Source organism: Pseudorasbora parva, chromosome 16 (genome assembly GCF_024679245.1).
Source record: "Pseudorasbora parva isolate DD20220531a chromosome 16, ASM2467924v1, whole genome shotgun sequence".
Lineage (NCBI taxonomy): Eukaryota > Metazoa > Chordata > Actinopteri > Cypriniformes > Gobionidae > Pseudorasbora > Pseudorasbora parva.
In genome coordinates, this window is record NC_090187.1 from 36,360,864 (window position 1) to 36,387,251 (window position 26,388).

Below are 26,388 nucleotides of genomic sequence, written 5' to 3' on the forward strand. Positions count from 1 at the left end.
TGAGCATAGGCAAAGACACAGACATTTGAAGCAGTCTCACTCACCGCCTGCGGTTCTAACGTTGGGACTGCTCCATCATTCAGCATTAGGCGATCGGGAAAATCCGGCGTCGAGCTGGGCCTTGTTTATGAAACAGTCGGCACCGAAATGCAGCGAACAGATATAAACATTCGCGCAACTCAGTTGCTGATCCGGAAAAGCAAATTACATCCACTGTTGCCTTAACGCGGGGTTTTTGGGGAATCTGTGCAGGACTGTCTTGGTCTGGCAACCAAAAACGCACTTTTTGGGTGACATTGTAATTGTGCACATCACCTGTCCAGTATCCTACAAACCAGCGCTTTGATGGGCGTAGCCTGTTACTTTCGCTCTCTCCCTCTCTCTCTCTCTCTCTCTCGCGCTTCCGGTAGAATTGTCCATAAGGCCCATACAAGGAAATTCCGCCCCCACTAACGTCAATGGGGACGCATGATCGCAAAAAACTTGCCGAAACTTATGACTAACCGGAAGTAGTATTTTTGACAAAGAAATACTCCCATCAAACGTCCACCTTAACTTTTGAAACTTTGTCTATGTTTAGTATGGGATTCCATGTCTTTAACAGTGTAAAAAGATCAGTATGCATGAAACAGCATTTCACCCCCCCTTTAAAAAGGGAAGATGTGTTCGGAGTTTAGCCGACCGAATACGGTGAATGTTTAATCTATCAACGAGCTCTGTTTCACCTTCGTTGTTCTGGTTGGTGTAGCGCTATCCTATCGCGTGCAGAGGGAGTTTGAAAGACAACCGTTTATCCCGCCCCTCGGATTGAGCTGTCAATGGTGAGTTTCCAAACCAAACATCTTGATGTGGGTCTGGCTTGTCAGGCTAGCACTATGTAGGATTTTTGCAGTAAAATATCCAACAACCACTAGGCCAGTGTTATATATTTTGTTCCGTTACAATGTCCGAAATTTTTTCAACTATTTGTATTTGTAAATAGTGAGAATTTATTTTAACCAAGGAACCAAAACGTCCCATTAATAAAATATGTATATACATATAATAAAAATCCCATTGCTCGAGAGCTGTGTGTTACTTAACAATCGCTCCAGCGGCCTTGCTCAGCTCCTTCAACACTCAGTCCTGCTCTTCTTCATACTACAGTATGAAGAATAACCGCATCCATGAACATGATTTCTGCCCGAGTCCCATCCCAATTCTTTTCCACCGGCTGTGAGGTGAAGCCCACATGTTCTGCGCTCAAACTTGGCCACTTCAAACTACGCCTTTGTTTTGAATAGGTGTCCTCTAGCAGACGGAAAAGTTCCATAGTGCAGCTTTAAATAACAAAAAACAAATAAATAATGCGCTATTGACTTTAGACCAGGTTTCAGTTGGTCAATGGCGCAGTCGTTTTCAGTTGCCTCGAAATAGCAATCCCCCAACAATGTGCCTGAACACACCTCATTTTTAGACCAGCACTGGGTGTGTGATGTTTCCAAAAAATGCGCACATATATGTTGGATGAGTTTATTATAACCGATATACAGTCTTGTTCAAAATAATAGCCGTACAATGTGACTAACCAGAATAATCAAGGTTTTTAGTATATTTTTTATTGCTACGTGGCAAACAAGTTACCAGTAGGTTCAGTAGATTGTCAGAAAACAAACAAGACCCAGCATTCATGATATGCACGCTCTTAAGGCTGTGCAATTGGGCAATTAGTTGAAAGGGGTGTGTTCAAAAAAATAGCAGTGTCTACCTTTGACTGTACAAACTCAAAACTATTTTGTACAAACATTTTTTTTTTCTGGGATTTAGCAATCCTGTGAATCACTAAACTAATATTTAGTTGTATGACCACAGTTTTTTAAAACTGCTTGACATCTGTGTGGCATGGAGTCAACCAACTTGTGGCACCTCTCAGCTGTTATTCCACTCTGATTCTTTAACAACATTCCACAATTCATTCACATTTCTTGGTTTTGCTTCAGAAACAGCATTTTTGATATCACCCCACAAGTTCTCAATTGGATTAAGGTCTGGAGATTGGGCTGGCCACTCCATAACATTAATTTTGTTGGTTTGGAACCAAGACTTTGCCCGTTTACTAGTGTGTTTTGGGTCATTGTCTTGTTGAAACAACCGTTTCAAGGGCATGTCCTCTTCAGCATAGGGCAACATGACCTCTTCAAGTATTTTAACATATGCAAACTGATCCATGATCCCTGGTATGCGATAAATAGGCCCAACACCATAGTAGGAGAAACATGCCCATATCATGATGCTTGCACCTCCATGCTTCACTGTCTTCACTGTGTACTGTGGCTTGAATTCAGAGTTTGGGGGTCGTCTCACAAACTGCCTGTGGCCCTTGGACCCAAAAAGAACAATTTTACTCTCATCAGTCCACAAAATGTTCCTCCATTTCTCTTTAGGCCAGTTGATGTGTTCTTTAACAAATTGTAACCTCTTCTGCACATGCCTTTTTTTTAACAGAGGGACTTTGCGGGGGATTCTTGAAAATAGATTAGCTTCACACAGACGTCTTCTAACTGTCACAGTACTTACAGGTAACTCCAGACTGTCTTTGATCAGCCTGGAGGTGATCATTGGCTGAGCCTTTGCCATTCTGGTTATTCTTCTATCCATTTTGATGGTTGTCTTCCGTTTTCTTCCACGTCTCTCTGGTTTTGCTCTCCATTTTAAGGCATTGGAGATCATTTTAGCTGAACAGCCTATCATTTTTTGCACCTCTTTATAGGTTTTCCCCTCTCTAATCAACTTTTTAATCAAAGTACGCTGTTCTTCTGAACAATGTCTTGAACGACCCATTTTCCTCAGCTTTCAAATGCATGTTCAACAAGTGTTGGCTTCATCCTTAAATAGGGGCCACCTGATTCACACCTGTTTCTTCACAAAATTGATGACCTCAGTGATTGAATGCCACACTGCTATTTTTTTGAACACACCCCTTTCAACTAATTCAACTAATTGCCCAATTGCACAGCCTTAAGAGCGTGCATATCATGAATGCTGGGTCTTGTTTGTTTTCTGACAATCTACTGAACCTACTGGTAACTTGTTTGCCACGTAGCAATAAAAAAATATACGAAAAACCTTGATTATTCTGGTTAGTCACATTGTACTGCTATTATTTTGAACAAGACTGTATATACACTTGCATTTGAGTGTTAGCCTACTCAGTTGCTTACTCAGTTATGACACATAGCAACACAGCTGAAAGTATTCCTAATTTGGTGGACTTTTTATTGAAAGTAGAAACTGTTGAGAAGTGCCTCCACAAGCACCGTAAGAGCTGTATTTGTAATGTTTGAGTTGGGTGAGGCGAGATGTGGGAAAGGGGTATTTACAAGGTTGTTTTTTTACAAAATATCCTTTTGTCGTGCCACTAGTGTTTCAGAAACTACATACTCCACCTTTGAATGGCAATGTTGTGAAATATTAGGGATAGCTTTAATTTTAATTGTACAGAAAACAGAAGAAATTAGCAGAAATGTGTGGAGACTTTGCTATCAGAATTTATGCCTGGTTAAATCAGTAAGTACAGATTATTTCACAGACAATTTCCTGGCAGACTGGTGCACTTTTACTTCTGGAAATTGCTTTGAAGCCAGTCAATCAGATTGGACAATTGCCAATTTTCAGATTGTGCTTGCTAGTTTAGTGTGCAATAAACATCAGACAGTGAACAAACTGTGAGTGGTTTGTTTGTGGGCAAACCTCTGGATACTTAGTCTCAGCTTCAGACTTCATGCCCACGGACTGTGAGTTGAATGTCTGATCCATAACGGACAAAAAATTGAAAAAACTTTGGGAGTTTCAAAGTCGTTATCTGATTGGTTAAATTCTACAAGATTTCCGGGAGAGATGTGTGTTGCGTTTTTTATCGGCCTGTCTGGCCCATGTGACAATGAGCGCTTATCAGGATCAACTAATCGCTGGATTTTCAAGTTCTTGTCGCCATTGTTCATCTTATTCCTCTTGGGTAGTCCTTGGCCAATGAAAGCTGTTGTGGAGTCCAGACCTTCTGCCGTCAGTCTAAGGATCTTTCAGAATCATTAAAAAAAAAAACGAAATAGTTTATTACTTTATCTGTGTTTCTCTTGAGAAGGTTGTTGGGTTGGTGCAGGGCTACAGTACTTCTGAGAGCACTGCTTTCGAGATTTGCAGATTTGTAGCCCTCGCTTCTCTGTGCTAATGCACTTTTCTGGTGGCTGGGTCACACTAATAGGATTTCCATGTGAAATGCCCACTCAGGCAGCTGAGGTTAATGACTCATTTGAATGAATTGTGATTGAATCAGATTTGTTAGATGAAACATTAATTGATTCTGTCAGTGGTGCCGGGGATTAGGATTCACTCTTATTCAATCAGATCCTGGATCAGTTCTCATACGGCCATCCCTTATCTTCTTCACAGAGACAGTGAGCTCTTGCATGTGGCGTATTAGCTGGTATCTTCATCATTTAAAACATTGCTCCTTAATTGTTTGGATGTCATTTGATTGATGGGGATTTTGTTTTGAGTAAATTCTACTACGGTATTTTACTGCCAAATTTTATGTTCTGTTCATGTGAGTTCGCTGCTCCATGAGATTGTTTTCTTGTTTGTTTCAGAACTAAAACCAGTAAGATGCCGCCCAAGAGCTTGAGCATGTTGTACAGACTCTGTAACACCTATTTCTATTTTGGCTCACTCTGCACAATTATACTGTTAGCAAAACATGCCTGTGCTGTAGACATATGGAAGTGGGAGGATGAGTTGGTAAATGTTTAGCGTGTGCTGATGGGTTCTCTTTTGCCGCCATCACACTGTTCAGACATATGGCTGAATCAAAACCCGCTGGACTACAAACAAAGGTGCTCGTTGTCCACCGCGGACAGACAGGCAATCTGTAGGCAGATAGATTAAATGATGCCTTGACAGACAGGCTTACAGTGAGACAGGCAGGTAGGGCTAGTTTTTTTCGTGTTGATCGATGTCACAGAGCAAGAGAATCTGACAGGCCTGTGAAAGGCTCTTCTACTGTTCATCCATCATTACTGACTGGTGTCTTTGGGACAGGCCACAGGGAGTGTGCGACTTTCATTTTAGTTTAGCTTTTGAGTTTATTACTCTTTTGGCAATGGGATGGGGTGTTCAGGTTTATACAGTCTTTAGATTTCTGCTTCTGCATCACAATATTCCCAGCATCATTACGCTATATGAAATGGAGTCACAGTATATACTCTGTGATGTTTCTGATGTGGAAAGGACATGTTTATTTCCAGGCGGAGGTTGTTTATAACCACAAGCATAGTTACAATGACAAAATGAGCACTGGGTAATGAAAAGTAATACTTTTCTTTTACAAGGTGAATTGAAATGTGTGGATCAGGGGTATTTTTTCCGATTTTGCTAAATATGACCACAAATTGTTGAAGTTTTTCTAAAGTAAGATTTTCTAGTAGTGACACCAACAGATAAAGATCATTTTTTTCAGAATAAAATTATAAAATTATTCAAATAGTACGATATTACTGGTTTCTTTTTAAAGGTAAATGGCGTTTTACGTGCCTTGAATGTAGGGATGTACAATATATCTGATTCTGTAATGTAACAGTCAGTATGCTGCTCATTTTCAATTCCTATTTGCATTTATATTTCCTTTATACCAGTAGTCATCTAACGCTCTAATCTCTAAATGCTTAAACTTAAAAAACACTACTAAATGTAGGTTAATGAACAACCATTTTAATACTTTACTTTATAATATTGTGATGTCTAAATTCACGTGTAGCTTTTAAAATATTTCTTATTTGTTTAGACAAAATAGGATACGATGGTAGATCATGTTAATTGATAATAGGCAGTGACATTTTATTGTAATTTCCATAATTGTAATATTGATGCATTCCTACTTTAAAACAGAAACTCTGTAAACATGTATTTACATTGGCTTAAAAACAAACTCCTTATTACAGAAGTCAACCCAATGCCACTGTTGTGCATCGAGAGCTGAACATACTAGGGCTAGGGAAATAGAAAAACAGAATGAAAGAGAAAAAATAAGGGCAAGCATGTACGATTAAGACATCTCGAATCCCAAAGGTCTGCTCCTGTTCCTTTAGTTACCATGGCACCATGTACCCCAGTTCTCCCCGAAATGCGCTGAGAGATGAGAGATGGGAAGAGACGTGTTTGTAGGGGGGTGCTAAGATGTGGCGGATCCATTGGTTGTGAAAAGTGCTAATTGCCTCCGTTTCATAGGAAGTAGCGAGGTCTGTGGCGGTGTCCAGTCCCCGAAGGCTCTTGCCTTCCTACACACATTAACTAAAACTTCACCTCTTGGTCCATTTCCACCTCTTAAAACCCCTTATTTCCTCATCACCAAATGAAACTTTTCACTCTTAAAGACAATTTATGTTAATTTGTCTATAAAGATAAACAATTTCTGTCCATCAAGCGGTGTTGCAGTAGCTCAATGCCTTTCCCATCTACAATCTCACTGCAACTGGACTGGTTTTTGTGCCAAAGTCCGCATCTCTGGAGATTATAATGGTGACAGAGAAAAGATGAAGAGAGAGAACATCATGCCGGGCCATTACATGAAATATAACCCGTCCCTCTACACTCAGTCAGAGGCAGTTAGAGGCAACAAAGTTCTCTATGATAGATGTGTAACAGTGGTCAATAATCGTCCATCAACTGACTAGTTGAATTTTGAGGTTGACTAGCTTGTCTATATTTTTTATACATTAAAGGTACATTCAGCCGTTTTCTGTTACTGTTTGGAGACACAACATTCAATAGCAGTCAATAAGGCAATAGCAACACAAGCGAATTGTCTTGGTGGAGCTTCCCGAGCTTCAGACACAGACGATATACGATGTGCTGCATGTCATTATTGACTGGAGTGACACGCACAGGCCAAAGGCTGCAGCCCAGCTCATGAGCACAGCAGCTCAAGCAGAAAAGAAAAAGTAAAAGAAAAAAAATTATATATAAGTAATGTAACTGTACTACATTCTGCATGGTGGACCTTCAAATTGAAATACACTTCCCAGACAAAAACAAGTTGCTGTTTGGATTTAAATAGGAAATGCTTAATATGATCATTATTGCATGGTTATTATATATTATATGTTTGGCAACAGTTCTTCTAACTCTAATTGATGGAGTGTGTAGCTTTTCATTTCTTAAACAATCATTTAGGAAGACACATCATAGCCATATTCCAGGATGACAATGTCAAGATGCATCAGGCTCAAATTGTGAAAGAATAATGCATGAAGAATCATTTTCACATATTTGCACCTATGAGTCTAGACCTTAAATTTATTAAAAGTGTTTGCGATGTGCTAGAGGAGACTTTACAGAGTGCTGGACTCTTGCATTGTCAATACAAGACCTTGGCAAAAATTGACGGACCACTTGATGGAAATAAATGTTGTGATGTGATTTTCATTTTTTTTTTTGTGATGTTATTTCTATTTTTGGCCAGACAGTATTTCACAATATTACTGTATTGTATTTTTGATCAAATATTGCAGTCTTGGTGAGCATTAGAGACTTATTTCAAAAGCATTACAAATATTACTCTCTCAAAACGTTGAAATGTTAGTGTATAGTATCCATCCATCCATCATCCCTCCATCATCTTCCGCTTATCCGGGGCCGGGTCGCGGGGGCAACAGTCTAAGCAGAGAATGTATAGTATGTGTACAGTATTCATTTCTAGTACTTACAAAGCTGTAAAAGAGTATTTTTAAAGTTTCAAATAAGACTAGGTTTTAGGCTTTGGTTCTGTGTAAATGAAAATCTGCCATTGTCATGACACTCGTACTGTATCAAATGAGACTTTGCACTTTTAAATCCCACTGAAAGGCCATGTACATTATCTGGAAAGATAAACCATTTCTGTCCATCAAGCAGCATTACAGTAGCCCACCTGCAGTTTAGGTGAGGGCAGCAATTTCAAGGTAATTGCACAGCAGGACTGTTCAAACTCTTAAATAGCTCTGCAAGAAAATAAAAATCTTTCTTTCTAACCAGCATCGTGCAAACTCTGATTATTGACATTAAATACTGGTTGTACAAGATTCATTTGTCAACCCAGCCCAGTGCAAAGAGGATTATTGACTCATTAAGATCCATCACATGTGTAATGTTACTGTTATGCATCTTTGGTCATCAGAGCAGTGCTGAACGTAGAAACTGGGGAAGTATGTCTGTTTCCTGAGCTAGCACTTCTTCCAGAAGAAAAGATAAGAAAAGTGGGTCACTGCCTAATTAAGGGCTGGGTTCCCCGTGCTTGCATAAAGATGGGGAAATACAGAGACACACTCCGTATAAGAGCTGTGGCTCACAGAAAGCTCTGCTTTTGATTTTACTTCCCTTCAGCCTTCACTTTCTAACTGTTAGGCATGTGATGAAAGAATGAGAACATTATGGAGGTAGAGAAAGAAAAAACACAAAGGTAAAGACTGTTTTCTATAAAGAGCAGAATGGTTAAAGGTCATGTGCATTGCTGTGTGTTGCAGGTGTTCATAGAACTGCATTGACAAGCTAGGAGTTGTTCCCATTTCCAGTAAAAGCTTTTGGGTTTTGAAAACTACAGTTCAATAGTTTCTTTGGAAACAGTTATTGGCTGCACCTACTTTCATATTGTATTTCGGCTTCAGTATGTCCAATAAGCGTAGGTCTTTCTTCAAGGACAAATCCAGGGTGATGAATATTTAATTTCACCCAGCACTGACTGCATCTGAGACTTCTATTTGTAACTTCTCCCTTTTTCTCACCGACCTTTTCTCAACCCTTCCACACAGAGGAAGCCAATACAATATTCTTCTAGTAGCCTTCTGTCTTTATTTCCTTGTGATGCTTTAAAAATGTTTATATACATCTATACAGTTACCATGAGGATCTTTATATTTAAGTCAGTTATAATTTCTATACATATTAAATTAATAAGGGATGCTTTAAACTGATCAAAAGTTTTCTATTTCAAATAAATTGTTACTTTGAACACTATATTCATCAGAAAAACTGAAAAATGTTTAAGTGCCTATAACAATATTAAGCACCACAACCACAACTGCTATCAGCATTCATTATAATAAGAATTGTTTCTTGAACAGCAAATCAGAATATTAGAATGATTTCTGAAGGATCATGTGACACTGAAGACTGGAGTAATGATGATGAAAATTCAGCTTTGCCATCACAGGCAAATACATTTTAAAATATATTTCAATAGAAACGTTATTTTAAATTATATTATATGTCATAATAAAGGCTTTAAATGCATTTTGATGACGTATACTATAGTGAGCTTAAGTTATTTATTTTAAATATATGTTCTTTATACACACTATGGCCATATCCACACAATGCCAGAGCTTTCCCTATCCGATCTTTTTTTTTCTTACTCGTCTCAAGCATAGACCGTAAAAAAATATGGACGACTCGACATCATCCGTTTCCGCTTGCCATATTTGAAGCTTTCAGGCGGGGGTGCACCATAGACAGTAAAAGAAATGGACGGAGCGTTCCCATTGACGTCTACGGCGAAAGAATGAAGTCAACCTAGGGGCACTCACTTCCTGATGGCTGAGCGAACTGCGCAGGCTCAGACTGAGCTTGACGACGTAGATGTGACGTGAGCCTCCTGTCTGACAGCTGTGAGTCTTCTAGTAGATGTGGAAAGGGAAATCTGAATCACGTTGTTTAAATATTTTCTCCCGTTGCTTTTGGCTCACTATGGGCTTCTCCCCATTCTTCTCCCTTGACTTTATCAGACTAGTCTCCAGGACATGTCTCCACGTCCCCCCGACTGTCTCATAGACAGTAAAAGATTGCCTGCGAGCGTCTCCAGGTCTGTACGGTAATTTCTCAACTGTGCGACAGGGTCGCGTTGGTTATGACGCAATCATTAGCCTATTTTTACAAAAACAGCTTCTGCGGGGCGATAGTGTAAGATACAAGGTAATGGAGCCTTTTATACATTGTCGTGTTTCTTTAGTAATAAACAATGGACAAATGGAGTCTTTAAACGTCTCAGATGTAAAGTTATTCACTGTCAAAGTGACTCAAAAATGAATGGGAGTCAATGGGATGCTAACAGCAGGTGATGGCTTGGTTAGCAATGGCCGCCCCTAGGGGTGGAACGCTTTCCGAGCGCTAGATTACCCCCTTGGGGTGCACGGCGCGGACATCTTGGGACCGAGTCTGCGCAGTAGCGATTTCGGGACCGGAGTTGCGCAGTAGAGCGCAGGAAGTAGAGCAGGAAGTACAGCTGCGATATCAAAAGCCCGCCCACACTCTCGCAGATGCAGAACAATTAATTATGTTGGTGTGAAATAAACAGTTATGGAAATGTAGAAATTAAAGCTAAAGCTCTAATCTGCTCCCAAAAATTTCGAAAAAAGTCCGTTAGTGCCTCAGTGACAACTTCACTCAGAGAAGCCGTCAGTCTCAGCTGTCAATCATGACGTCACACCCCCCGTTTTTATAGCATCAAATAACTAACTCAAAGTAAACTTATTTTTAAAACGAACACCTGAAATGAAATCATCGTGATGATAACTGCCTTCAGTGACATAAACATAAAATTTTTGAAGTGTAATTTTATTGTTTAGTTTGTCTCGCGTCCATTAGAAAACACAGAGGGGCGGCTATACTGGGACCGGTCACCGGGGGGCGATCGAGGCGTGAAAGCTTCAGTAAATGAGAGGGAGACTGCAGGCTTGGTCTCAAGAAATAGTTGCATACACACAAAACCGCTGACTCAAAACAATGTAGTATACATGCCAGGCCAGTGTGTGGCGCTGTAATTCTGTCACAGAAATACATTAAAAACAGAGAGGGAGAGTTGTGGCTATGGGCTAGAAGAGGAACAACACTGGTAGGATGTGAGGCAACGTCTCATGATAAAATAACATTAAATAAATTAAGTACTTACTAGATTGTGTTTTATTGACGTCTACACCTACCCCATCCCTAAACCTACCCTTACAATAATGCAAATACGCTAATTAAATGACTCAATATTGATGTGCGCATGCCCAATGCCCGTAGTTGTATCGCCTAGTCTTTTTTGTTGTTGTTGTATCGCCTAGGCTTTACCGTGCAGGACGTGGTGTTATGTCATCAACGTTTCAGAAAATATATGGATTGGCTGTACACAATAAAAACGCAAGGGTGTCGGTTTCAGATTTATCCACTCTGGGACCCGGTTTAAAAAAATACCGGTATGCCCCTAAAACACCGGATCCGTCATGACGAAATGCTGATACGATACTTTTTTCTTCCTTTTTTTTTTTTTTTATACGTATACAGCTAAACGCGTGTGGATGGGGCCTTAACGGACAAAAGTATTGGGACACACCTCTTAATTATTATATCAGGTGTTTCAATCTGACTTATTGCCACAGGTGTATAAAATCAAGCACCTAGCCATGCAGTCTGTATTTGCAAACATTTGTGGGGAAAAAACGGCTAGCTCTTAAGAGCTCAACGAATGCAAGCATGGTACTGTGATACCACTTTGGCAAGTCAGTTCATGAAATGTCCTCTCTGCTAGAAATTCCAAAGTCAAATGTAAGTGGTATTATTTGAAAGTGGAAGTGTTTAGGAACAGCAGACATGAAGCAGAAGACCATTTAAAGTTATGATGATTCCAGAGCTGAAGAATTTTAGACTTCCACTGGCATTAAAATCAACACAAAAAGCTTAATGGAATGGGTTTGCTTGGCCGAGCAGCTGCATCCAAGCCATACATCGCCAAGTGCAATGCCAGGTGTCAGATGGAGTGGTCTAAAGCATTCCACCACTGAACGCTGGAGAAGTGGAAACGTGTTCTGTGGAGAGAGAAATCATGCTTCTCTGTTTGGCAGTCTGGGTTTGGCGGTTGCTAGGAGAACGTTAAGGGCCTGACTGCTTTGTGCTACACTGTAAAGTTTGTTGGATTAGGGATAATGGTATGGGGCTGTTTTTGAGGGTAGGCTCTTTGCTTCCGGTGAAGGGAAATCTTAATGCTTCAGCATACCAAGACATTTTGGACAATGCAATGTTTCCATCTTTGTGGGAACATTTTAGGTAAAGCCCTTTTCTATTTCAGATTAGTTTCGAGTTGAAGAACCTGAACTCGCACAGATCTCTGATCCCAACCCCACGATACACCATGATGGACTGTAACAGATATTGCGAGCAGTGCCTGACCTCACAAACTCTCTATTAAAGTCCCACAGAAACACTCGAAAATCTTGTGGAAATCCTTGCTAGAAGAGTGGAAGCTGTTATAGCTGCAAAGGAATGAACAACTTTCTGTTAGAATGTATTTGTTATTACAGTCCCTGTTGGTGTAATGGTCAGCTGTCCCAATACTTTTGTCCATTTAGTGTCCATGACTCCATGTGTGTATGAATGTATTAGAATTTGAATATAACCAAATACCACAAACTGCATTAAGAATGGCACACTACTCATTTTGATGTGCATCTATAAAGAGTTCATCTGAAAAGAGTGACAAACAGCTATAAAGAAGATATTATACAGAAAACCATTGGTGGAGATGGTATGGGCATGTATAATGTTAATTACTAACTGCGGGCTCTCACTTCTTTCATTAAGAATAATCCAGCATTCATTAACATTAGAACGATGGGTTAAGAAAAAATGAATGCGTGTACACACTCAAATCCAGCAATTTTGTGTGAGAACACTTCTGTGCATAATTTTAATAAGAAATGCTTTGTGCACATGTAGTTATTAATTAATGAGACAAGTATGAGCGTATGGAACTCATATAGAGTTCACATTATACACTGATTGTACTTGTGATGCTGTGACTGACGGCAGCCTGTTCTACCTGGTAAGATGTAGTTACTGAAATACCCATGGTGCTGATGCACAGTTCTGTCTGGTGTGTTAAAACGAATGAGCCGTGCAGCTAAAATCTCTTCTCTTTCCCCCTGCAGATGATGGAAAGCTCTCCCTTGATGAATTCCAGGCTTTCTTCTCTGATGGGACTCTGAATGAAGAGGAGCTGGAAAAACTGTTTCACACCATTGACTCTGATAACACCAGGTGATTACAGACACACAACTCTGAACAGATCTCAGTCACAATAGAGAGGCAATAAGATTAGGAAACAATATGACATTGGTTAACTTGTCAGGGAATGATCCAGAATGGCAAAAAATTAATTGATCGTTGTCTCTCAATTCATTTCATGTTGTGTGTGCACATCCCGTACAAGATGATATTTGTTCCAGTACAAGCATTGAAGCTGTGTTTAGCATTGTCTTTGTTCACAACATTAAGTATTATCCATTTGTGTTTGAGAATCTAGTCAGTGGCGGTGCATAGATGAGGTGACATTTACCTACAGCACAAGCGTTACCTCATGCAAGCTGCCTTGCAAAACACTGTAATTGTTTCATCAGTTTTGGCCCTGTGGACTTTCAGAAAAAAAAATGGAACCTTCACACTCTCAGTAGTTTATTTAACAAGTCTGCTTTTGTCTCCTATGTCTTGCTAAGGCTAATTTCAATACTTTGCTTCTAGGGGTGTAACGATACATTGTTATATTGAGATATCGCAATGTAAAAATGGGACAATATGTATTGTTGTCACCCAAAACAGTAAATTCTGTCATCATTTACTCACCCTCATGTTGTTTCAAAGCTATGAATATTTTTTGAATGAAAACTGAGATTTCTATCACTCCATTTAAAGTCCATTCCTCTAAAACATAATAGATCAAAAACAAAACTGTCAAAGGCATCGTAAAAAAATGATTAATCGAGTGGTCTAATCCAAATCAAAGTCTTTTGAAGAGACACGATGGGCCCTATTTTACTGATTAAAGCGCACAGCACAGGTGCAATTAGGGCATGTCTGAATCCACTTTTGCTAGTTTAATGACGGAAATTGTCCAAAAGGGTTGTCCGTATTCTGTTAATGAGTTGTGTGTATTTTGGGTGTATCATGCAATAAACCAGAAGCACTTACATGATGGCTGGTTGCTAATTACCTGGAGGAATATAGACACCCTCAACCTGATGAGTTAGTTTAAATGCATGTGTTGATTTCCGCGACTGGTCAAATAATTTGCCAATTATATTGGTCATTACTACAAGTAGTTAATTTTGATACATGCAATGACAATCCATTATGACCTGTAGCTATTTTTATCTTTATATACAAAATTATACTATTTTACATAATATATGTATTCCTTTTATTTTTAATAATTGCCATGTTTGTTAGTAACAAGCAGAGTGTACGGATGTTGTGCACCCGCCTATAGACGCATATTGTATTTAACACAAAAAATACTGCAGCATTTATTTTAGACCAGGTTTCAATTGGTCATTGGCGCAGTAGTTTTCAGTTGCCTCAAAATAGCAATATGCCAACAATGCTCCTGAACACACCTCGTTTTCAGACCAGCACGGCCATGGCCCAACTGAGAATAGTTGTGGGACTTATTAACAATACAATTATATTATTTTAATAATAATAAAGTAATAATAATAAAATAATTCATGCTTAATTAATGCACAGATAATCAAGAGTTAATGTATTACTAATGGTGAACTAACCCATTTATTACTGATTACTGCATCAGCAACTAATGAAGATTATACATGAGAAATAGTTTAAGTAATCATTAAATTGTTATTAGTTAAATATGTCAATGTATTAATTCCTTAATAACTTTATATTAACTAATGTAAATTAATGTGTTAATTACCACAAGGGGTCAAAGCCATGCATTTCAACTTCCAGTTGTCTGCTTAAATTAATCATTAGCTAATGATTTATAAAGGTATCATTATGTTATGACTTGACTTGTTGGGGCACATGACTATTAACTAATTAATTAAGTAATATGTAATTGTGTTTATAGGTTTTGAATGCATTTTGAATTAGTTAATAGTCATGTGCCCTAACAAGTAAAGTAATGACAATAAACATAACAACTGGAAGTTGAAAGGCATGGCTTTGACCCCTTAAATTTCTAGTTAATATATGCTATTAAGGAATTAATACATTGACATATTTAACTAATAACAATGTAATGATAACTTATTTCTCATGTATAATCTTCATTAGTTGCTGATGCAGTAATCATTAATAAATGGGTTAGTTCACCATTAGTAATACATTAACTCATGATTATCTGTGCATTAATTAAGCATGAATTAATGCATATTAGTGCACCCGTATTGTAAAGTGTTACTAAAAAACTTCTATTCTTTTCACTGTAAAAAAATTCAGGTCTCCAACTGAAAATTTTCAAGTGACTGATTTTAGTAAGTAAGTAAATTTTATTTATATAGCACATTTAACTATAGCAAAGCTATCCAAAGTGCTATACAGAGTAAAGAAAAAATACAGACTAAAACAATAAAGATAGAATAAAAAATACAAAATAAAATAAAACAGCAAGAAAAACAATAAATAAATAAACAGCAATATAATACTATACAAATGCTAGGCCAAAAAAATAGGTTTTCAATTTTGCTTTAAAAGTAGATTTTAGTTTTAATTCAGTTTTAAGTAGATTTTAGTTTTTTAGATTTAAGTTTTAAGCCAACACTGTATTTTACAGTTTTGGCTTAAAATATTGCAATAGTATCGTATCATGGGTTAATTACCGTGATTTACATTGAATCGTGAAGAGTGAATATTAAAGGAATCGGTCATCGAAAAATTGAAGTATTTGTTAATGGTAATACTTTTATGATGGATTTCCAAACTTTTAAGATTAAAAGTATGGTTCTACATGGCTCTAAAATTTACTCACTGGGACAAAAAAATATCCATATTTGGAGAAAACTGCTGTACACTCTGGTTCACAATTTAACCTCCTATTATAGTTAATGGTTTCTCAGGAACCAGGAAAAAAAATGAGACAGATTTCATTTTGATGGACATAATGAAAGTTAATGGACAGCAAAAAAAGGGAAAAAAGACAGATGACTGATGAGGGATAAAGGAAAGAGGTGAACAGGGACTAGACCCTTTAGAACAGCATATAATATATATATATATATATACAGTATTGTTCAAAATAATAGCAGTACAATGTGACTAACCAGAATAATTAAGGTTTTTCGTATATTTTTTTATTGCTACGTGGCAAACAAGTTACCAGTAGGTTCAGTAGATTCTCAGAAAACAAATGAGACCCAGCATTCATGATATGCACGCTCTTAAGGCTGTGCAATTGGGCAATTAGTTGAATTAGTTGAAAGGGGTGTGTTCAAAAAAATAGCAGTGTGGCATTCAATCACTGAGGTCATCAATTTTGTGAAGAAACAGGTGTGAATCAGGTGGCCCCTATTTAAGGATGAAGCCAACACTTGTTGAACATGCATTTGAAAGCTGAGGAAAATGGGTCGTTCAAGACATTGTTCAGAAGAACAGCGTACTTTGATTAAAAAGTTGATTAGAGAGGGGAAAACCTATAAAGAGGTGCAAAAAATGATAGGCTGTTCAGCTAAAATGATCTTCAATGCCTTAAAATGGAGAGCAAAACCAGAGAGACGTGGAAGAAAACGGAAGACAACCATCAAAATGGATAGAAGAATAACCAGAATGGCAAAGGCTCAGCCAATGATCACCTCCAGGATGATCAAAGACAGTCTGGAGTTACCTGTAAGTACTGTGACAGTTAGAAGACGTCTGTGTGAAGCTAATCTATTTTCAAGAATCCCCCGCAAAGTCCCTCTGTTAAAAAAAAGGCATGTGCAAAAGAGGTTACAATTTGCCAAAGAACACATCAACTGGCCTAAAGAGAAATGGAGGAACATTTTGTGGACTGATGAGAGTAAAATTGTTCTTTTTGGGTCCAAGGGCCACAGGCAGTTTGTGAGACGACCCCCAAACTCTGAATTCAAGCCACAGTACACAGTGAAGACAGTGAAGCATGGAGGTGCAAGCATCATGATATGGGCATGTTTCTCCTACTATGGTGTTGGGCCTATTTATCGCATACCAGGGATCATGGATCAGTTTGCATATGTTAAAATACTTGAAGAGGTCATGTTGCGCTATGCTGAAGAGGACATGCCCTTGAAATGGTTGTTTCAACAAGACAATGACCCAAAACACACTAGTAAACGGGCAAAGTCTTGGTTCCAAACCAACAAAATTAATGTTATGGAGTGGCCAGCCCAATCTCCAGACCTTAATCCAATTGAGAACTTGTGGGGTGATATCAAAAATGCTGTTTCTGAAGCAAAACCAAGAAATGTGAATGAATTGTGGAATGTTGTTAAAGAATCATGGAGTGGAATAACAGCTGAGAGGTGCCACAAGTTGGTTGACTCCATGCCACACAGATGTCAAGCAGTTTTAAAAAACTGTGGTCATACAACTAAATATTAGTTTAGTGATTCACAGGATTGCTAAATCCCAGAAAAAAAAAATGTTTGTACAAAATAGTTTTGAGTTTGTACAGTCAAAGGTAGACACTGCTATTTTTTTGAACACACCCCTTTCAACTAATTGCCCAATTGCACAGCCTTAAGAGCGTGCATATCATGAATGCTGGGTCTCATTTGTTTTCTGACAATCTACTGAACCTACTGGTAACTTGTTTGCCACGTAGCAATAAAAAATATACTAAAAACCTTGATTATTCTGGTTAGTCACATTGTACTGCTATTATTTTGAACAAGACTGTATATATATATATATATATATATATATATATATATATATATATATATATATATATATATATATATATATATATATATATATATATATATATATATATATATATATATATATATTTCCGTGGGCACAGAACATTGCTTTACTCTCTCTTTCTGTCTCTCTTAAAGTTTTGTGTTTGGAAAAGTGTCTTACTGTCATGGCGTCTACATCTGTCTCATCTATAGCGATCTGCTGTCAGATCTCTCTCTCTCTTACTGTTCTCTGTGTCTCACACACCCTATTTCTCAGTGTTTGTGTGTATAGGTGTGTGTGTGCTGGTCTCTGGAGGCAGAGCAGCTCCAGTGTGTGTGTGTCTGTGTCTGTGTGTGTGTGTGTGTTGTCTTTAATCACATTTCAGAAAGAATTATGTAAAAAAGGAGAAGTCTGCAGCTGCTAGGATGAGTTCGCTGCTCTCAGGTCCAGCACAGCCTTCTCTCTAAATAATGAACCACCAGAGCCCATAAGGACTGGTGCAGAGAAAGGGATGGAGACAAGAGGGCTAGATGATGAGATGGGGGAGGGTTGGGAAAGACACTGGGGTGGGGGGTGCTGAGAGAGGTGGGTGAAGCTCAAATGGAGGAATAAAATTGAGTGCAATAATAATGCATGTCACCTTTTTGTGCTTGTTTCCCATTTACACTCATGTTGTAGATTTAAAGTGAAACATGCATCCTTAATCTTTTGTATCATGCTGATTTTTTCTTTAATCAGGTGCAACTATGGAAATCAGATTTCTAGTTGAGACCATGACGAGCAACAGGACATTTGGTTATTTGTGTGGGTTAGTCCCCTCCCAACCATTAAAAATCTTATTGGTCAAACATTTTGCTCCTCAAAATTGTATATTAAAGTAAATGCTAATGTCGGTTTGCCAAACATTTATTGCCCTCATTTTACACATTTCTATGTGAAGCTTGATATTCAACAAGAAAAAAATCAAGAACTGTATTGATTGAGAATGGCTTGGATTGTATAAAGTGGGCATTACACACCAGAAGAGAGCTGGACTGAATGCACGTTGGCTAAAACAGTGCTTTAAAAAGCTATTGGTTAACATGATATACTAGCACTTGCAGCCTAAGTGATGTCAGGAAAGTCATTTGAGGGGAAGAACCAGTGATTATAGTTTGATTAAATATTACAAAGACATTTTTTTTCCTAATAGCAATCCATGGATAAATCACTCACACTGAGATCTGGAACATGCATTAAGTAAATAGTCTCAATTTCATATTGACTCCCTTCATCCATCAACATACACTAATGAAGGTAATTACTTCACTATGTAGCTTATAAAGCTCTTTCTGATCATGATTATGATTCTTATCTAGCACAGTACAAATAGGTATGATGTAGACACTAACAGAGAATAAATTCACAGTATTATACAAAGCCTGATTGGCCACATTCACACAGCAGCAGGATACGGTTATCAAAATCTCAAAACACCGCTTCCCGATTTCAAAACACCGCTTCCTGAAGCCTCGGAGCTTAATGAGCGTATCAATTCATGTTTCGGATCGCGTGCCAAACCGCCAAACTGCTGAAATCACATGACTTTGGCGATCCGAATGATTCGGTTCACTGATTCATAACGGTTCGAAGCTTTGTTTTGATATCGGTCTTTTTGTTTGTTTTTGCGCACAAAAAAACAATTCCCTTTAATAAGGTTATGTTCACACAGTACGTTTATTTATGAGAATGGCAATCCGAATTTTATAAACAAACCCACACCCTTACATTTTCTGGATTTACAACCACATTTTGTCTCACACACTGTGTGTGCACGGAACTGGACTGGACAATCAGTTCATACGGTCTCATATAGTGCGAGAGAGCCGTTCTGTGCTGCACAAACGCGTATCTACATTGTGTTTAGGGCTGTTTCGAATGCCATTTTTTGAGCTTCGAAGCTTAGGTGGCAATCAATATCGAATATCTGAAGCTTCGGTGGGTGGGGTTAAATATATAATAATAGTGTCGGTTTGCATTTGTATCATCTTTCATGACTTCACGTTTCACTCTTCGGCATCGTAAATGTGTTGCGGCAGACCCAGTGGAGTGCAGTGTTGCATTTGGTGCAATATGATCAGGTGACACACATTCTTTAAATATTAATAAACATTTAATAATCTTTTAAATAGAACAGTTTCCGTTAGCATTACACGGGCAGGTTTATGCTCCGAAAACGGACAGTGCACAAGTGATACAAAACACAAAGTCTGTTGAGAGCAAGAACTTTAATAAGGTATTAATAACGAACCTTTCTTTAAAACAAATGAATCCCAAAACAGAAATTAAATTAGTAACACACAGTGATTTCAATGAACTGTAATAAATAAAAAACACAGTAGCATGCTTATAAACAGTTGAATAAGAATAAATGAATTGTTTTTAAAATGACACAAAATGTAATATCTATTACAATTAGTTTTATTCTATATAAGGGATTTATTTTGTCTTATTCTGACTTTTTGTTAATTTAAATCTTTAAAATGCGCGATGCTTTTATTGAAAGCATGTTGCGGTGCTTTTTATTTATTTATTATTATTTCAAGCATGAGTGAGAATGAGTCCGCGACGGAAGTCACGTTTTGAAAAAAAAGAAAGAATATTCGAATCTCAAAACTGAAAATCGAATGCCACCTCACCGAACGAATATTCGAATATTCGATTATTCTAGTACAGCCCTAATTGTGTTGTGTGTTTTTGTGTGTGGTTTCAGTAACAGTAATATGAACTGTGTCATCTGAAGGTTTTAGATCTAGTCACTCTTCTCCACCGGAGCTGCTCCCGTCGGTTTTGTGTTCTACTCATGGGCTCTCCACACAGATATAAAAGTCATTAAATGGAGATTTGATGGATTAACTCGTGGCTTGATTGTACTTGTCGTGTCAAAAGTGACTTTTCTGTTTTATGGATGTCACCGTCTTTGATATCACTTTGGTCACTGTCGCTATGGTTACTGGTAAGAGAATACAGGCTTGACTCCAGTTGCATGTACATACAGACGGTATTCGAGACGCTACTGTAATTTGCTGTGTGATCGGGTCATTTTGAGTCTCACACCAGTAAGTGAATGTGGTTTTCAACCCCAAAAGCGTACAGTTTGAACTTAGCCTATCTGACAGGCAAGGTGTCGAGAGTTCAGTACCACTGAAAGAAGAGAGGATTGTTTGCCATGTTTGCTCTCAATGCTCAGCCCACACCTACAAATGCCATACTGTATATCTTTTTTATGCATCCTTTTACTGATGGCATCTCCATTTTAACAAGTGAGAAAGAGTATAGTCTAGAGAGATGAAGAGTGCAAGAGCATCCTAAGAGGATAAATCCTTGAAAGGGCAACTGGAATCAGTAAAAGAATGGTTTTCTGTAGCTTGTTTCTCTCATTGTAATTCTCCTTTTCTTTGCTTTTTGTTTCTAGCATGGATGCTCCATACATCGGCCACTGTATCGATATTGGATGATTTTTGTTCATTTTAATATGATCATTATCTGGCCGATAAGAACATTTGGCTGATATATTAAGGTCAATAAATAATGAATTATTTCCTTCAGCTTAGACTCTTCAGATGCGCACTGTTCTCCATGATTGTTTTTAATTGCTTGAAATATGATTGAAATCAATTAAAGGAGTAGCTTACAGTTAAGTGCAACGTGCAGCGCAAGTCTGTTCCTAGACTACATCAAATTATAATGATGACATTATAATTGTGTATTTGGAACATGGATTTTAATGGTGAGACTTTTGTTTTTTGTAATCAGGCTCAAAATGTGGATTTGGATTTAGATTTATCGGCCAATATGTTGATCATCTGGTTTTAAATATAAAGAATTATCATATTGGACAAAATTTGCATATCAGTGCATATTTTCTAGTAGTTGCCAATATGAGTACTTTATGTAGCAGTGTATATCACAATAGAGTATTTTTTATGGGAATAAAACAACTACTTTGAAATGTTAGTTTAGTTACTTTACCTCATTTGATTGTTTGTTTCTTTATTTTTTTATTTAGAACATTAAAACTTAATTTAAAAAAATTAAACAGATATAAACATTAAAACTAATATACCCAGTAAACAATTTTTGGTTCCCAAAACATTATTTTTGATGTTTGTTTTTGGTTCGCCAGGAACGTTTTTCTTAAAGGATTGATGAATTGAGAAATCAACTTTCCCTTGAGCGTTTGATATATAAAAGGTTATGGTAATATAACAATGTCCTCTAAGTTTCAGAGCTGAAAACTTCCTAGTTATTCAAAGAAAAGCTTTTATAGACACCAGGCTCAGCAAATGGTCCTGTGCTTTATACGGACGTCAGTGCGTGACGAAATACCACCTATACAGCGAGTCTAATCCAGGAGCCTCGCCCACCGACTTATGGAGGGCTCGTGCTAGCTGGTCAACAACAATAAACATGCAGAGGAAGATAGCAAGATATTGTGCTATTCCTGGTTGTGGAAGAACACAGCCGCTGCATAAGCTTCCTTCAGATCCTAATATTAGGAATGTGTGGTTGAACTTTATTTTTAATGAAGTTCCAGCTCAGGTGGGGAAGACACGTTCACTTAATTTCACTGCGGAATCGTTTGTAAACAAATCTCTGGTCGATGCTGGATTTGGATCCGACAGGAATGGTGCAACACACTTACGTGAGTAAAACGTGTTATGTGGTAGTATTGCATTTTTAACTTAACAGAAACATACCCTTACACACTGGACTCAGACATGTATGGGCCAGGGCTCGCAAAGCCCGGCAGGCCGAAGAATCGCTTAGTATTCCGTTCTTGATGTGTGCTATTCTCTCTCTCTCAAGTTGACATCTGAAGGGTGGCGCGCAGGCGATATAAGCGTGAACCGCGCTTATATCGTCTGATCTTGCGGACTATGTGTAATATAAAAATAATAGTCCAATCAATCGCGGGTTAATGAAAAATAAATAAACCTTTGTGTGTTTACAGCCCTGTGATCGAGAAAATCATTCCGGTTGCCGCTTCTCCCTCAATCTCTCCACTCCCTCATGTGAACTCACAGGGGAGCTGAAGCTCATTAAATATGCAAATCTTATCCAATCCTAGCCATGGGCATTTACTTCCAGGTCTCCAGTGCTGCATGCCCACCAAAATCCAGCGTTTTGGAGAGAACCTCAAAACCAGTGTAGAAAATAGCCTATTACTTATTAGTTATGATGTTTTTGAATGTAAAAAAACACACGTACGTCATTAGTTGACCTCAGACAACAGTATAATTTAAAAAAAAAGCCAGTTCATGACACTTTTAATGGAAATTGAACATTATTTTTTTGTTTGTAGAACGTTATTCTAATGTTACTTTAATGTTCCCCTAACATTATTCTAACATTTTTAGAACGTGCCCCTAACCTTTTTACTTCAATATCATTACCCTCCGCTGTACATCAGTAACTGCCAGCAACACAGTATAGTATAAACGGTATGGTAGATGGATGTATGGATGGTTGTAATATCTATGGTTTAATTAATAAGAATAACTCAAGCACATCAAGATTAAATCAGATTAAATTTGTCCAATGCATTTGTCCATTCATCAGTGTCAAATGATTCATTCTGTTGAAACTGGTAACATTGAGGTCTGTTGAGGATCTGGTTTCAAAAATAACAAATGCTTAAGTTTTTTGTATTTTATTGAGGATCCATGTAAATAGACAGTATAGTGAATTTCTTTAAGCCCACTGTTGTACATCGTAATGATGTAATGTGTGATTTGTGCTGGATTTTTTCTCGTTTCTTATCCCTTTCCTCTCCTGCCTCTTCTGTTCTGTCTTTCTGTACGCTACCCATTTCCTGTGATGTGTTAGTAATGTCGACACCAAGGAACTATGTGGTAAGTATCAGAAAAGAAACTCTGTTTGTGTTAGAGTGACAAAGAATTGAATTTTCCTTGCAAACAAGAATTTTTACTTGGTCCATATATTGTTAATCAGTAAATATACTACAGTTGGGGGGGTCAATCTCATGTCAATCTCATGTCAATCTTGAGTACCTATAGAGTAGTATTGCATCCTTCATATCTCCGAAAAGTCTTTAGTTTTATTATATTTATAAAAGAAATATAGGCTGTACTGAGTCTTTCCGGAAAAAAACGAGCGCCTGCAGGCGTATCGAGTGGGCGGAGCTAAAGAATGACGATCGCGCACAAAGCGGTGACATCCTCAAGCGTGGAGAAACCCATGGCTATCGATTCTCAGCTAATACATATATGATCCAGAATCAAATTCTGAGGCTGAAATAAATTTGAAAAAAACAGGAGAAACAGCAACAGCAGGACGTCCGTCTCTGTGGTATGTACTGTATTTAGTAGCCTGTCAACATTTGTGTGTCTTTACTCGCAGTTTATGAGGACATGATTCGGTTTATGGACTATTGTATGCGAATAAACCTTAGAAGTAGCAAGCAAAACGGTTTTGCACGTCAGACTAGTGTAATGTTAGACATAGAACAACAATGGAGTAACGTTAGCGCATTTGAATGACGAAGCACGCGATCGTGTCGTTTACTGATGTTTACTCACGCAACGATAGCCGACAGCATAGACATTTGAAGCAGTTTTACTCACCGACCGTGAACCTTTATCGCTGGGACCGCTCCGTCAAAAACACACTTCTTTGGTATGATTTGCTAAAGTCTTGTGACAGCAGTGACCGTGGAGAGCCGTGATGTTGTGAAGCTTTCCGTCATTTCTGCGTTCAAATCGGTTCAAATGCAGCGCTGCCTTCCCGGAATGCTGTGCTGAAGCGTTGAAGTCGCTTAATGTCACCCATAGGAATAAAGTGGAGCGCGACTATAATGACATAAGTGTTCACGGACGAGTGGATCTGCAGCTGAGCGAGTGTTTATGGGCGTGCATTTCCTCTCTCTCTCTAGTCACGCGCGCACGCACCCTACCGGGAAAAGAGCCCTTACGGCCCATACCCGGCCCATTCCGCTCTATCGACGTCAAGCCGACCCATACCCGAAAAAAACTCGCCGAAACTTGTGAGAAACCGGAAGGAGTATTTTTCACACAGAAATACTCCATCAAACGTCCAACATTAGTTTTTGAAACTTTGTCTATGTTTAGGATGGGAATCCAAGTCTTTAACACAACAGTGTAAAAAGCTCAGTATGCATGAAACAGCATTTCACCCCCCCTTTAAGTAGTATATTTAATGATTAACAATATATGGACTAAGCAATATTTGTTTAGTCATTCGACCTATAGTGTCAGTTACAATGTCAGTCAATAGATTCGGATTGTGCACAATTTCTGTTGTGGAATATTTTTGGGTAATTTTGTTTTTGAGGCAATTTGATTGTTGCTTCCATGTTTTCATTCTCCAATGTTGTTTGTGAGAAAATAGTGCATAATTTAGTCCTGCCTCTCTCTGTTCATTAGACTACTTTGCCAACCACATGGGGGATTATGAAGGTGTCCTGGCTTCCCTAGAGACACTTAACCTGGCAATTCTCAAAGCCATGGACTTCACCAAGAAGGTTAGTAATGTGCCAAAAACTAAATTGCATCTCTCCTTCTATGTTTTTGTCAATAAAAGGTCCAATAACACATGAAAACATGCACATTTTTATTAAAGCATTGCTGGTTTAGGTCTGCTCCTATATCATAGCATGGTGCGTCTTCGGGGGCCTATAAAGAGAAAACCATCTCCTATAAGTATACTACAGTAAATCCTTGCTCAGATTAGGAATAGATATTGAGAGAGGAATGTATGTTAATGCAGTCTCTCCTACTCATCTAAATATAACCTCTCGTTTCAAGGCTTGGCTTGCATATTCTGTTTGTGGTTTTCCTCTTATTAGCAAACTGGTGCTTGGTTAAACAAGACTGCAGATTACTGAGCTGTGGCCATCACAAAATTATGTGCCTCTCTCTTCCTTTCCGTTTCTAACCGAGTGTGTAATCTGATTTATAGAAGAGATTAAAACCCAGTCTCTCTGTTTTTTTCCCCCCTCTGGCTCGTCTTGTATCAATCTTTGAGTGCATTCCTTCCTCCTCCTCATATTTCACACTTCCCACTGGCATGCTGGAGAATTTAATTGATGTTACTGAGGTCCTTGTTAATACTGCAGGTTAGAGTTCTTAAATACCTGGATGAGTGATAGCTGAAAAATATCTGTCCCAATACAGAGTTTACCCCCTTTAAAAATGTACGGCCCATTTGGTGTGAAGTTATGTGTGTGTTTGTTTTGTGCGCGCGTAAGCGTTACGGAAAAACACTTGTGTTTTAATGCAGCTGGCTGATTGCAAACAAACCTTCATTGATTTCGCAAAGCAAATTATTGCACCCTGGGATTCTTCACTACCCCTACATTTGCATTTCTGTTCTCGACAGGTGGTTTCTTACCAAAGCCACACACAATTGCAGAATTTTCTCTTTGAATTATTTTTTGTCTTGCAAATGCAGGAATGCTCTGCTTATGTTTTTGCATCTTTAAAAACATAAATCCAAAGCATTTATGAAGCCACAACACGCACAACCTTGAGGCGGATGGGCTACAACAGCAGAAGACCCCACCGGGTACCACTCATCTCCACTACAAATAGGAAAAAGAGGCTACAATTTGCACAAGCTCACCAAAATTGGACAGTTGAAGACTGGAAAAATGCTGCCTGCTCTGATGAG

General features: G+C 38.3%; 1 protein-coding gene across 4 annotated transcripts in view; it reads left to right on the forward strand.

The window, feature by feature from the left end:
* necab2 (N-terminal EF-hand calcium binding protein 2) overlaps positions 1–26,388 on the forward strand; it is a 117,282-nt gene that overhangs the window by 37,916 nt on the left and 52,978 nt on the right. For all 4 annotated transcript variants that reach the window (XM_067420569.1, XM_067420567.1, XM_067420568.1 and 1 more), the window contains exons 3-5: positions 12,969–13,077; positions 23,566–23,591; positions 25,143–25,240. In XM_067420569.1, the coding sequence (XP_067276670.1) occupies positions 12,969–13,077; positions 23,566–23,591; positions 25,143–25,240 (233 nt within the window). The remainder of the gene's footprint in view (positions 1–12,968; positions 13,078–23,565; positions 23,592–25,142; positions 25,241–26,388) is intronic.